At 28.5% G+C, this 14214-nt stretch overlaps 2 protein-coding genes across 2 annotated transcripts; both read right to left on the bottom strand.

The window, feature by feature from the left end:
- Window positions 1-438: 438 nt before the first annotated feature.
- Window positions 439-7308, bottom strand: Tbc1d15-17 (TBC1 domain family member 15/17). Its single transcript, XM_088185687.1, has 9 exons — window positions 7252-7308; window positions 6725-6911; window positions 6248-6658; window positions 6009-6168; window positions 3548-3644; window positions 2835-3251; window positions 2573-2760; window positions 2378-2504; window positions 439-2311 (listed from the first exon to the last, which is right to left on the bottom strand). The coding sequence occupies exons 1-9, from the start codon at window positions 7270-7272 to the stop codon at window positions 2012-2014; spliced, it is 1908 nt and encodes a 635-aa protein (XP_088041813.1). The 5' UTR covers window positions 7273-7308; the 3' UTR covers window positions 439-2011.
- Window positions 7309-9758: 2450 nt separating this feature from the next.
- Window positions 9759-10564, bottom strand: LOC148234995 (gem-associated protein 8-like). The gene has a single exon (XM_088185576.1). It carries the CDS (start codon window positions 10487-10489, stop codon window positions 9833-9835), a length of 657 nt encoding a protein of 218 aa, XP_088041702.1. The 5' UTR covers window positions 10490-10564; the 3' UTR covers window positions 9759-9832.
- Window positions 10565-14214: the final 3650 nt, after the last annotated feature.

Raw genomic sequence — 14214 nt, 5'->3', positions numbered from 1 at the left:
TAACTCGAGTTATTTGTTTATATTAACTATTTTTTTATAATTATACTATGGGCTGTATTGTAGCTTCATACGAGTCATAGAATATTTTTTATGTAATATATGACATAACTAGTTATTAGATATTTAAAAAATGTTTTACTAGGACATAATTATAATTTTTTATAGTTCACTAATGAATGGTACTTCTTAAGATCTACCTCTGTGGAGTGAAACGACGCGGGATAAACAGATATATTGGGTTTTGCTGCGTTTTTGTGTGCCAGCAATCGATTCATTTATAAAACAATCTGTGACATACTCTTCAACAGTTTTCAGTAATATTTTTATTTTGTCACACAGATAATTCTGGGACCTGCAGATAAAGCGTTAAAGGAAAAGCTGTGTATCCTAATCACAAGCTAGCATTGTTTTCAATCATAAAATTAAAATAAAAACATATTTCTTGAAAATTACTTTTATTGAAGATCCTGATTGTGTAAATTGTATATGAAATTTATAATATTAAAATACAAAATGTTTAAAGTGCAGTTTTTTAAATATAATTATTGATAGGTGTGATGTCTAGAATCCATTCAAGGCATTTCTCATACTTCTTCTTGAGTGAAAGGTATTTTTTCACTTTCATTATTTTTTGACAGAAATTAAATGAAAATCGCGAAATTGTGTTCTAAAATGATTTTAATTTGAATTTTAGTTTTGAACATGTCTTCATTTGATGTTAATCTAAGTAGATTATTTTGCAAAAAGATTTATAGAATGATATAGAGATATCAGTGAAACATTAAAGCACCCAAATTTTATACTACTGAATGGTTATTTTAATTTGTCTGGATTTAATATAAATATTTTTGGGATTAGTCTGCATTTGAATTATCACAACTTTCTGCATTTAAATTATCACAACTGATTTCTTGATTTTAAAACTAATATATGCTTACTTATGTATATACTTAAAATTGACGTGTTTAATATTGATTCTATATATCACATACTATTTGAACAGACAAATCATTTATTAAAAAATAATCGATGATATTTTTCAAGAAAAATATTATCAATTATTTACAGCATGATTAAGTCTATTATTTTGAAATTAAATTACGCATAGTTTTCACAATATAAACGAGTAACTAATTAATGTTATTTAATCAAATTAATAAAGAAAAAAATTACAATTTTCATATTGCCAAAATCATATATTCAATAGCTGCTCAAAATAAACATAAAAATATCAGCTATTTAGTTTACATTAACAAATTTGCATTTCGGTAGGAAATAATAAAAAAAAAAAATTATTATAAATTTACAGTTTTTAATATTAGATATTTAATTTGATTTCCAAATATATAAATTATTCGATATCTACTTTACATATAAGTAATAATAAAACGAAAGTGCGCAATGGAAAAATTTCTAAATATAATTTAAAAACCTACTAAAACGGTATGAAATAATGTTTAATATTGTGTATTTAATTTATTATAATATACTAATGCAATAATTTTCCAATACAAAAATATGAATCTTAAAAATATCTTAAGATTTTTTATTTTTACACTAAATTAAATCTATATACACAAATTCAATAATTCAAAATTATCTAGAAAAAACTGTAATATTTTACAAAAAAATGGACTTATGTCCTTAGACGTTTTATTGTATAAAATAAGTAATAATAATAGCAACATTACCTTTTCTTTGAAATTATCATTCGAGTTTCGCATATATACATATACATATACAAACAAAATAAATGCAAATTTTACATTGTTCACATATATACATTTCCGAAATTATTATGGCATTAAATTTTGACATTTTGACAAAACATTAAAATATTAGCGTAAAGTTTATTGTTTCAATACATAAGGCAAGTCTAAACATTACAACTAATATTTATAAATACATACATATGTGTATTTTATAATGTACGGTGTAAAATACAGGCATATTTAATTTCAGAATTAATACATATTTGGCAATATAGTGAATTATTTATTTTACTTTAGTATTATAAGTGATTCAACTCTAAGGATCTTTGAAAGGATACTTCATCTATGCCCGGTTGTAAATTAATACCGTTTTCACTTTTTATGCTGTTATCCAAGCAAACGCTTTCTTGCAATGAAATCATTTCGTTTGTAGCATCTGGAACTTCGTTCTGCGGCGTATCTTCAGGCAAGAGTTTGAATCCAAGAATGCTTCTGATGTTATTCGGAAGATGATTTGCATTATATAATTGTTGATAAATAGCTTCAGCTTTTATCAATACGTGTTCCAAATTTAACGACATTGATAAATCATTTATATGCTGAAAAAACATAATTTGTAAATTTATGCTGCTGTGCTCATATAATATAAAACAATAATGTATTACCTTCAATATTTTCGAGAATTCATAATCGCGTTCTATTATTACATTCTTTTCAGTGTCAAGTATTGAGATACATATTAACAAATGGAAATTTTCACAAGGAAGTCCAGTCCATATAACTTCCCAAAGTCTAAAATTAAAAAAAATGTTTATATCGTATATGTATTTTTAAACTTATAAATAATTTATAAATATTACCTCATAATATCAGTCTGTGAAAACTCTCTCTTAAATAACACTAAAAGCCATCTAAAGCAAAAATACATGTTTGCAGAATCGTTCTTAGAAAGATACTTAGTTAACTCTGGATTAATAAACGATAATAATTCGAATAGCTGCTGGAGTTGATGTTTCATTCCTGCTTGATCAATATCGAAGTTTGTGTGCTAAAAATATTACATAAATTAAAATAACATTGTTCTATTGATTCGTAATTAATTTTTGACTTAAAGCAACTAACCACTTTATCCATGAAGCCAGAGAAACACCAAAACGCGTCCACTTCGTTGTTCAAAAGGCAAAATATCGGCGACAACAAATCGCTCATTCCTTGTACGTATCCTAAGTCAAAGTTGTACATTATGTACGTCAGTAATATGTCAAACAACGTGTTCAAATTCGGATTGTTTTCGCCGGCATAAAACTGATATGACCGATCAGTCCTATTGACGTCTTTCTCGACTAAACTCTTGCGTTCGTGATAGTCGAAAAATCGACTCTCCTGCAATGGCGAAATGGTCTTCCACTGCTGTTTCATTGTGAAGTATTCCTGTGCGCGTTCTTTACATATAATTTTGCGCTCTTCGCTTGTCATATCCCACGGGTAATAATTCAACAAGTATTTCCACACTTCTCTGCGAATTGATGGATGTATTCCCTAAAGTTAAAAATGTTAATATAAAAAATATTAATATCTATAAAATATGGCAATTTAATTTCTGGATTGTTACTTTAGAACTGGAGTCGTGTGAAATTGAAATAAAAATAAAATATTGTTATATCAATAATGTTCAAATTGATGGCTTTAAAATCATGTAGTATAAATTTATTAGAAGTAAATACGATTACTGCGAATAAATATAAAATATCTTAATTACATAATTTGTGGTTCTTTCTATTGTACCTGTCCAAAAATTAAATCACCACACCTCGTATATACAAAAATAACATTACCCCACGAAATATAATTTTTTTGACAGCATCAACATCTGTGATCCTTCCAGTATTATCTTGATACATTATCCATTGAGTTTCATTTAAAGGTATGCCTCTAAAAAATAAACAAACATTTTTTATGACTAATATATGTAGGATAAAAGAAGTTACGTTTTCAATGCTGATATCCTATGAGTGACCTTTTTATCAATGTTATCGTTGGCAGCTGTTAAAAAACAGCACTACAAAAAGTACGTTGAAAAAAACCCACACAAAGACTGTCTGCATCCATGACATCTAATACAGTAATTTTAACATTTTATCTACGGGTCTCGGAATATTCCGTTTTTTTTTTAAATTTTATGCGTTAACAGCGGGTTTCGGAATAATTCGTCCGACAAAATTAAAATATTAGTAGCACATATACTATGAACGTCATAATTTTTTTATAAATGGATCACTTGTCGGCGCACAAAAAATTGAAGTGAAAACTGAAACATACTTGTATCCTGTGACGTTTTTCTCCAGAAAAAAACGTTTTAAGAAGTACCATTCATTGGTGAACTATTAAAAAACATATTTATGTTCCTGTAAAACAAAGTGTGCAAAAAGTTATAGCCAAAATATAAGTTTGGTTTGGACAAAACAGTTTTGTGATTTTAGAGCAGATTTACAGATTTTACAGAAACTGGTTAATAAAAATAACAAAAGGATAATCTGAATATCATGTAAATTGAAGATGCTAGAAATATTTTAACATAACACTATTAAAATTTTAAATGTGCTCAGCTTTTAGTAATTAAAACATGACATCTGTTGAAAAACTGACTCTTATAGCAGTCATAATAATTACAATTAGTTGACCTACTTCAGATAATAATTAAAGATATAAAATGGCTAAGTGCCATATACGTTTGAACAAAAGTACAAAAGCTAACATCGCTTAGAAGACTGACTCCTAAGACCTTTATTTATTCCAGTTTGGTGACCAAAAACAAATAAAGGGCAGAAGTAGTCTGTTTTAAATTGAATTAGTTGTTAAAAGTGCACTTTATTACCATTATATGACCTTTAAATTATTCATTGACAATAAGGACTTAAAAATTCCCTTTCCTCCACTTCCCCTATCCAACTCACGTCTCCATAAAGGATAGTAATGCCGGAAACCATCAGTAGCCAAATTGCGATGGTCAACCCGACCGCGGTCGTAACTCGGACGATCAAGGAAGGAGGCCTAGCCTTTCGCGCCTGTCCACGCAGCGTGCAGGCGCGAAAGCTAGGCTGGGTAATAACCGGTCGCCCATAGGCCGAAACTCCCGAGCCTAATGCGACCGTGGGCCCATTTAAAAATGAAAGACATGAAAATTGTCATAAAAAATATGCTTTGTCATTCTCTATATTAAGATACTATCCATTATCTAGTTTTATCAGATCGATACTACACATCCATCACGAAATAAATGATACAATCGGGAAATTCATGAATCATCTAATATTTGATAAAGTAAATAAATAAATTATTAACATCAATAATTTAGATACAATTAAAAATAATATGTTTTTACTTGTTCCGAGTAAATCATACTTTCCTAGATATCAATATTTATTTGCACCTTTAATATATAAACTATATTAAATTAAATATATGTAATATAACAATAAATTTAAAATCAATATCCGATTAAAAAACTATCCAGCTATTTGTATGAAATATATCTATCTCTGCAGATACTACATTGAGTAATCGGGTAGCTCTTAAGAGAAATTTATAAAGAGAAATTTAAAAGTGTGTTTGATTTCACAAATATATACTAAAACAGTGCCAAACATACAAGCATGTTTCAAATTTAATTTTGGTATGTATAAAACAATAAAAAATTTAAATAATCGGAAAGTAATGAAGATTTTCTTCTTTTGACATTGTGGTAAATTTCGCAGAGCTTCTTAGAATGGTTAATAATTTACCATCTCCACAATAAATATAAAGAAACTTGCCAAGGTGACGAAATATTAATGTTTTTAATTGATTTTAATATTTAAATCGTCAGCATATAATAAAATAAGCAAAAGAAACAGTTATGTACCAAAATGTAATCCTTACAGAACCTAATACAGAAATAAAAAATCGTTGACGATTGTCCAAATAGTTATGAAAGAATCTCGTTAGGTCACCGGAAAATTTTATCGATTAGGTTTGAACAGTTCACTTAATCTAAAGCTTTATTGAAATCTGTTTACATTACATCAATGAGATATCAGTTATTGCGATTTCGATTAAGAGTCAATTTTAAGCATTCCTAAACATCTGTGCATACAGAATTCTGTAATGATGGAGTATTTAAGACTTTTTCACAAGCCTTTATAACAAAATAAGGTGTAAGTCTGGACTAGATGATAGACTCGATAGATGCAACATATTTATGTAAATGTGTACTAAGCTAAGGTATGGTGTATATATAAAAAAAATAGGAGTACAAACCTTGAAATATCTGGACGAGGTGGTAAATTTTGTGGTTGTCGAATCACTTCATATTCTGCACTGGACTTATTGCAGGCTTCTTCGTTGTATTCATTGATTCCGTTTGGTTTTCCTTCCGTTTCCATTTCTACCATATATAAATTTGGTATTCCAAGAAGTGCTTTATTTATTATATCATTGTAAAACATTAATAAATAAAATAAAAAATAAAATCATACAATTAAAAATATAATTATTACCATCTAAAACTTTGGTACCGGCTTCCCACGCAGTTTCGACTGGTCTTTCTTTTAAATTTTTAACAATGCTTCCTACTGCTCTCCACGGATGATGGTATTCGATATCTTCGAACATATCGACGTTTCCCAAAGAAGCAGCAGGCATTTTTTTAATGTTAGCTCTGACTATCTGTAGCGAATCTCTACCTACTGCTTTTGTTTCGCAATACAAATTAATAAACCGCGTGAACCTGTCTACGTTTCCGTGTTGAAAATAAAATTTTGTCGATACATTGTCCGGTTTAGTAGTGAACGTGACCATTTTATTTTTGTTAATTACTTTGTCTACGTCTTCGAGCATTAAACTCAGAACTCGAACATTGTACAGGTCGTTATGATTTAATGATTCATTAGAGTCGGGTTTCTCTGTAACTAATCAATTCAATTTTATTGAATACAGCGACAATATTTGAAGAAATAAAAAAAAAAATATGTTACCATCGCTAACTAATGTCCATTCCTGGTCAAGCATAGTTTCAAACATTACAAAATTGTTCGGTTTCCAGTCGATCGATATCTTGAATTGTGGATGTTCGATAATCGATAGTGAACCGGCTGTGTCAATATAATTTGTGTATTTCGCATGCGCTGCCTTGAGTGTGACCCCATCTTGCAAATATATGAGCTAAAAAATAATTAATTATAAATTTTAAATCAATACAAACAATTATATTAATAAACAAAAATCCAAATAGATTCTGTTAAAGGGTAAAAAGAGCAAAAGCACTTTTATTCCATGCAGAATAACGAAAAACTATAGATTTTATGACTAACGTAGAGGAAAATTGACTATCTATTTACACCACAACATATGACTATTGCAATAATAAGGATATACGTCATAGTTAAAACGGGCCAAGATTGATATTCATTTTTTGCCAACTAAATATGGTCCATAACATTTTCAAGTATATTTTAAATATGAAAACATAATAAAAACTATATTTAAACATAATGCGCAATACCTTCGCCTCGTTTTCCTCCATGGCGAGATTGACAGTAGAAACACTCGGCCTTAATACATTCGATTCTGACCATTAATGCTATTATAAGAAAAACTTTTGGCCATAACAATTCAATTCTATACATGTAATGTGGATATATTTAATTATTTATTTTTAAAATAATTTATAAATATATATAAATATATATATATATATATAATCGATTATAAAAATTAAAATTATTCATACAATAAAATAATTATAGAACTTAACTATTATTTTATTCGAAAAATTATTAAACCTTATACTTATTTAAAAAAAATATTTATTATATTAATAAGTAGAAAATAAATATAAGAGTGAATAAATTAACATTACTGCAGAAATTTACCCGTCTACGTGAAAACATAGATTCACCCTCCTTGTACACTACTATCGGAGGCAAAATTATAAATATTAAGAAATATAAATATATATATATACACACACAAAAAAAATTATAAAAAATATTCTTAATTAAAAATATAATTCATAAATGAAAATTATATAGTATTTTAATTTTAAATATAATTTGATTTATTTTATAAGTGGATGATTCTATTTATCACTACAATTATCATTTCTTCCTGCTTCAAGTTTATTAATAGCAGACAAGCTGTAGATTATTAATGTTTTTATACTTTCCGAATAATTACTTTCGTACCAGTTAACATGTTATTGCCTTGTGTTTATAAATTAATATACTTTAAACAATATATATTGTATAACTTCTACCTTTAAGAAAAAGTTAGGGTTGTTTTTTATTTGCGTGCAACATTGACTCTCGCCGGAGTGCGGTCCTACGTGTATTTATTTTTATATTAGTGCAACTAAATGTATTTAGTAAAAATATATTGAGGTGCATGGTGCCTAATTTTCTTGGCTGAACATGCTATTTTAAAGTTGTAATAAAATGTATATAAGAATGATTTTTTAATATTGTGAAATTTACAAAATGTAATGAAATCAGTAACATTGTATTTTTTTTATTGCTGGTATTTCTCTTCGAATGGAATTATATAATTGTTTTTTCCTTGCAATTTTTTGCTTAATGCATTTACATACTCAAATATATCAGCTAACTATGTAATACGTGCAACCTGTGCAAGTGTTTGTGAACTTATGTGCGAGAACATTTTTTTGATCGACCAAGAAAATTTTAACTTCAGTCTTGAGATTTCACACTGGGTTCAGAACATTTTCTTGTGATGAGAGCCACCTCACTTCTGTATGATAATGTAGGTTTGTATATTCAGTTTCACCATCTGTACATAATTCACGAAATTGTCGCGTGCTTAATGCATGTCCTTCGGCAAAATTGACAGCCTTGATAACAGCATGCATGACGATTTCACAAGCAATGCCTGGCGATGAATCATAGTGATTGATATCAAATTATGGATTATTTTCTCTCGCCAAAGCCGAAAATCCACTAACATGACCCAACATAGGTAGTTACATCAACAGATACAGCAATGTAGGCTTTTCATTTTAAATTAACGTTATTAAAGAATTCATTAACTTTATTGTAGACATCAATTCCCTGAGATCGCAACTGGAGAGGAGAACAAAAAAAGAATATCTCTTTAATGGATGTAAACATTTTTTGTAGTTTGTTGTTTTGAATAAATTGAAGTGTACTGGCGATTGTTTTCAGGATTTGGACTTAAATAGGGATTCTTGGAGGCGTAAACAAAATTAAATAATCTTTAGAGTCCATAAGATTGGTCCAAAACGGCTATTTTAAAATGTCAGTGTTGTTTAAAGAAGATCCCGTACGGTTAGACAATGCAGTTTGGGATTGAATTGTCTGTTGCAAAAAAAAAAACAAGAGTTATTTGCATTATATTACCAGGAAAGACTCGTTACATGAATAGACCAAAACAAGTGTGAAAAAAATTACCCAAAAAATATTAACAATAGGGACGGCCCTTTGTGATTTAGGATGTCGCTAAAGAAAAAGTTTAATTACTCAGGAAATTGCACATTCGCAATAAAGAAACGCTCTTAGCGTTTCGAAATGTTAAAACATCTTTTGTTGATTTTGGGCCTAAAAAAATATTTCAGAAAATGTCAATTTTTAAATGAAATAATGCTTATAACTCTAAAAATTTCAGTTTTACTCCATTTGGGGTAATTTACTCCAAATAGCCGACCACTGACTTAAATGAAGGCACCGTGAGAAGGAACAATCAGTTACAGCCGATTCCACAATTGGGCATTAATTTGTAAGTTGGTTCTTTGTAATATTAGGTGGTAAATAAATATGTATACCATCCCTTCAGGCTTCTTCATTATTGGTCATCACTGTTTAAGTGTTTGAGGTAGCCATATAATCCATATGTATTATAAAAGTAGACATTACTCGTACATCAATCTAATATACTAGTTTTATATTACTGGTGATATTTTTATTTGAGAAACACATAGCAAATTGTAAGTTTTAGTTTTAATATTTCAACGATGATGATTATCATAAAAAAAGAATGTTTAGAAAATATTTTGTATTAGAAGGTATATTAGTACAATTAAATCAATATTAATAATATCATAACTCTATAAGTTAAAGATTCAAAGGTATATTCGGCCAATATCTGGGATTATATGAATCAACATATTTATTAACGTTAGCTTGAATTACAGCCTCCAAGTTTATAATTGTTTCAGCTTGTGAACCGTACAAAGCCCTCATTTTGGATAAATGAGTTACATGAGCTGGTATTTCTGGCGGTTCTGCGCTTTGTTCCTCTTTTTCCTTTTTGTTTTTCTCTTTCTCGCGCTGCATCCTGTGTTCAACGCTCTTTTGTAGGAAAGCCAACATCTCTTCGCTAATTACTACTTCATCATTTTCTTCCACTTCATTCTCTTCTAACTCTTCTTCTTCGCAATGTTCAGTCGGTGCAATATTTGCATGTAAGTTCTTTATGGGTATAGCTTTATTTTTATACAAATCAGCTATGATTGCGTGTAAAACTTTATTTTCGTACGATAGAGCCACAGCCTTAGACTTCCAATATGCGATTTGATGTTGAAGTTGCCACGATAGAATGTCTCCGTAGGGATTAGGCGTCCATGACGAAGGTTGGCCGGATTGGTCGTTATTAGTTGATGATTTATTCGATGACAATGATTCCTTTCTTGAATTTTGACTTTGCGAATTACCACGCCTCTTTTTTGCTTTTCTTTTACGCTTCTGTCTTGGTGAGCGAAAGTTATCCATTTCTTAACCTCAAAATGTAGCGGGGAACTGTCAAACAATGTATTTCCGTTGTTGGTTGAAGAAATAATTTATGTTGGCCATAAACCAGTGCTGCCAGAGAGCCCGTAAAATTAATTTATCCCGCAAAAAGGGCTGTATTACTAGTGCTGACAGGTGTTGAGAAAAAATAAAATATGTGAAAAATAATATTCATAGCAATTTTAATTTTCTAAAATAATTTTAAGATTTATAAACATAATAATTGCACATACAATTTAAGATGCGCTTAATAATTAAATGCAGTTAATTTAACTTTTTATTTGGGTTCTTTATTTTAATAACACAATTCTAAACCAGAAATATTTTTATTATCACAAACTACGTGCAAAATCTCTAATTGTAAAAATTTACTGTCTGCTGATTATTGACAACATTTTTATTATATATTGAAGACAAGAAATTAAAAACAAATAAAAGTTGGGATTGCTTTATAAATACATTTATATTGTAAAACTCATTAAAATACATTGCATAATTCACAACTTTGTTTTTAGAGGCAATTTATACTATCGAATTTTTAAAATATTCCTACCATTTTTTTAAGTCAATTCATGTAATTAAAATTAAAATGATTTATTTATGATCAAAAGATTATGATCCAAATAAAAGGGTAATGAATGTATATATTATTGTATGGACATATATAACATTTATTTTTACTTTAAAGTATTTGATTAAAAAGTGTATAACTAAAAATAAACTAAATTAGAAAATAATAATTTGAATAAAAGAAAAAACAATTAATTAACATAAACAAAATTTCTCCAAGTACTTGGAATGGGGCAGAAGCTGCTACTACTGTGAGTTTGCAATCAGCACTAATTTGGTTATAAATTACAACTCATTTGGTTATAAATTACAACTCATTTTATGGTGAAGTAGTGAAGAAGTGCATTAAAACAATTGCAATTTAATTTGTCCGAAGGAATATAATTTGTTTAGCAACATAATTTGTCAAGAATTATAGTTACACAAAAAATGATGAATTGACATTTGATTTGGAATTTACTTTATGGGCTAAATTATTTCAATACTAATTAATATGTATTATAAAATATATTGAATAAACAAGTTGTGGTTAATATGGTTTACATAAAAAAGTTGAGTGGCACTCAAATGTATAAAGCGGATTTCGCTCAGTAAATTTCAACGCTGTGCTTACTACACTGATTTATAAATCTATTGCTAATTCGATGGATTTAGTAAATATTATAAATTTTAGACAGATTATATAGTTTTTTTTCTATTGAACGCATTGCACTATAACGCAGTATATCGCGGCACAAAAGTGATGGATTCGCTATTCGGCGAATGTGTGGAGGAACCATTACAAGTCAGTGAAAACCGGGCTACGACTGCAAGTAATATTATTCAGTCGTGAATATATAGACCGTCAGATTTTAATGTGTTCAATATGGTCGCCCACACCCGTGGTTTTATTGGCCTGTTGTGTTCAGACCGACGTTATATTGCATTGTTTCCTTGGTATCGGATTGACCGTTAACCTTTTTGTGAGGTATCTCTCCCATCTTTATTTATCACCTCTGCGCTTTCTTCGAGAACCATCAAACGATAAAAATTAAATAAAAATGTACATAATCTAATCTAATCATCATAATTGTTGATTTTATTGATTTGAGGGAAGAAAATAGTATATGTTTGAGGTATTTCGAGATGCGTGATAATACTTAGGAGTAAATTGTTAAAATAATTTTAACGTCGTGAAAATTTGTTAGCTGTAATATAATAGGGCAATATTAAAAAAAGCAATTATTATATTATATATAGACTGTTTAAATATACACTTTTCTTAAAAGTTAGCTTCTTTTATATGTAGAAAATAAAAACTTTACATATGTTAAATTTATTGCATACTCTTCGTATTTGGATCTAAAAAATATATTTAATGGAAAGTTTTAAAGTTAACTAACAAAATTGCATAATTTTAATTGATTAAAAAGGCTACAATTTAATAATTAGTGTAAAACAGTGAAGCTTTAATAAGATTTGTGTCTAAAACGTCGTAAAAAAAAAATCATGTGTGTATGTTAATGTTTTTCATAAATGTGTGTATGTTAATGTTTTTCATAAATGTGTGTATGTATTTATATACATAAGTATATTAACATGAACATATCTTTTCTTTCCTGAAATGTGATTTGAAAATATCATGACAATTGAAAAATAATCAGAATTCTTTTTGGTTCAAGAATTAAGAAAATCGGTTAATTCATAATATTTTTTATTCTTAGTTGATTGCAAAAATACAAAATATTTAACCTTATTTTATTCGAATATAATAAACTGTCGTGTTAAATCAATAGCATTTGATAAAAAAATATCTGTTTCGTATAAAAATTAAGCAAATCACTATTTTATTAATTTTATTAAATTCTACTTATTATTTGTGGTATGTTAAAGTTGATATTAAATATGTATAAGGTTTAAGATATGTATATATGAATTATAGTTAGGAAAATTGATAGCAGATGGCAGCACATTCTTGTTCGTTCGACTATATACAGAGTTTTCCAATAGTAGGCGTTTTCGATAAAGCTTTTCAGTTTTAAACACAAATTCAATATAAACACACAATTTTGTTGCAAAATAGCAAATTGCTACAAACAAAACACCGTCTTCGTGTCTGACTTGTCGCAATTTGAAGTTGGACTTGTGCAAGAGCCTGAGAGTTTTAAAGCGACTCCTAACCGAGATACGAAGGCGTTGCAAGATTTATATTTTTTCACTACGTCGTGTATCAAAATGTGAACTGAATAACGCGATTCAAAGGACGTTATAATCGTAAATCATATATGACCACGTTATTATTGCTACGACAAAGAAGACAGAAAGGCTTCCGCGACCATAAAAACGTCCCGGATGATTTAAGCGTGCGTAAAGTTCATTTTAGAAAAGATAAAACTATTACGGTGTTTTTGTTCGGCGCAATAAAACCACGGACCGAAGAATAGCAAAGAATAATTAAAACTGATCATTAAATGTTTTATATGCTTAATTATAGAAACGATGGATTTTGTGATAGTGCAGTCAAAAAATATTAAGCGAAATAATTGTAAGTCTATCTAAACTGATATTTTTCAACTCGTTCTCGCTTAAAGTTTTAGCAAATTATTTATATATAACGAAGTAATAATTTTATAATTTAATTTAATTTGTTCATAAACTAATCTTTTATATGTTTATTTATTATTATTACAAATTTTGCTTACAATGTATTTACGACAGACTTTTGTATATTTATACAAAATTTTTATGAAACATTATCGTGGCTCGATTTTTACAACGGCCGGTTTTTAATGAAGATTCGTCATATTAAACAATAAAAGTGGTTTGGTTTTATTTTTAGTGCAATAAAACATAATTATGTCGGAGCATAATAAGAACCTCGGGCAAATACGCGTCGCATACAATGGTTTATATGTATAAAATTTGCATCGCCTACACCATTAGATGAGGTTTTGGTAAATCATTTTAAGTAATGTGCTATTTAGATAGAATATTAGGTATTATTAAGGTTCTTTGTATTGAAACAATGAACAACATGCATATTTTTAAAATTTATTTATGTAGTATATGATTATTTTAAATACGAAAATTCATGAGAAAAATTCTTTACAGGATCAATTCTGACGCAATAAGTCAGCACTTTCATCGTTCATTTTAAT

This window comes from Plectrocnemia conspersa, unplaced genomic scaffold (genome assembly GCF_051122295.1).
Source record: "Plectrocnemia conspersa isolate PC_06_02 unplaced genomic scaffold, ASM5112229v1 ptg000005l, whole genome shotgun sequence".
Classification (NCBI taxonomy): Eukaryota; Metazoa; Arthropoda; class Insecta; order Trichoptera; family Polycentropodidae; genus Plectrocnemia; species Plectrocnemia conspersa.
The sequence above is the reverse complement of the archived record's forward strand: the minus strand, read 5'-3'. Positions and strand labels throughout refer to the sequence as shown.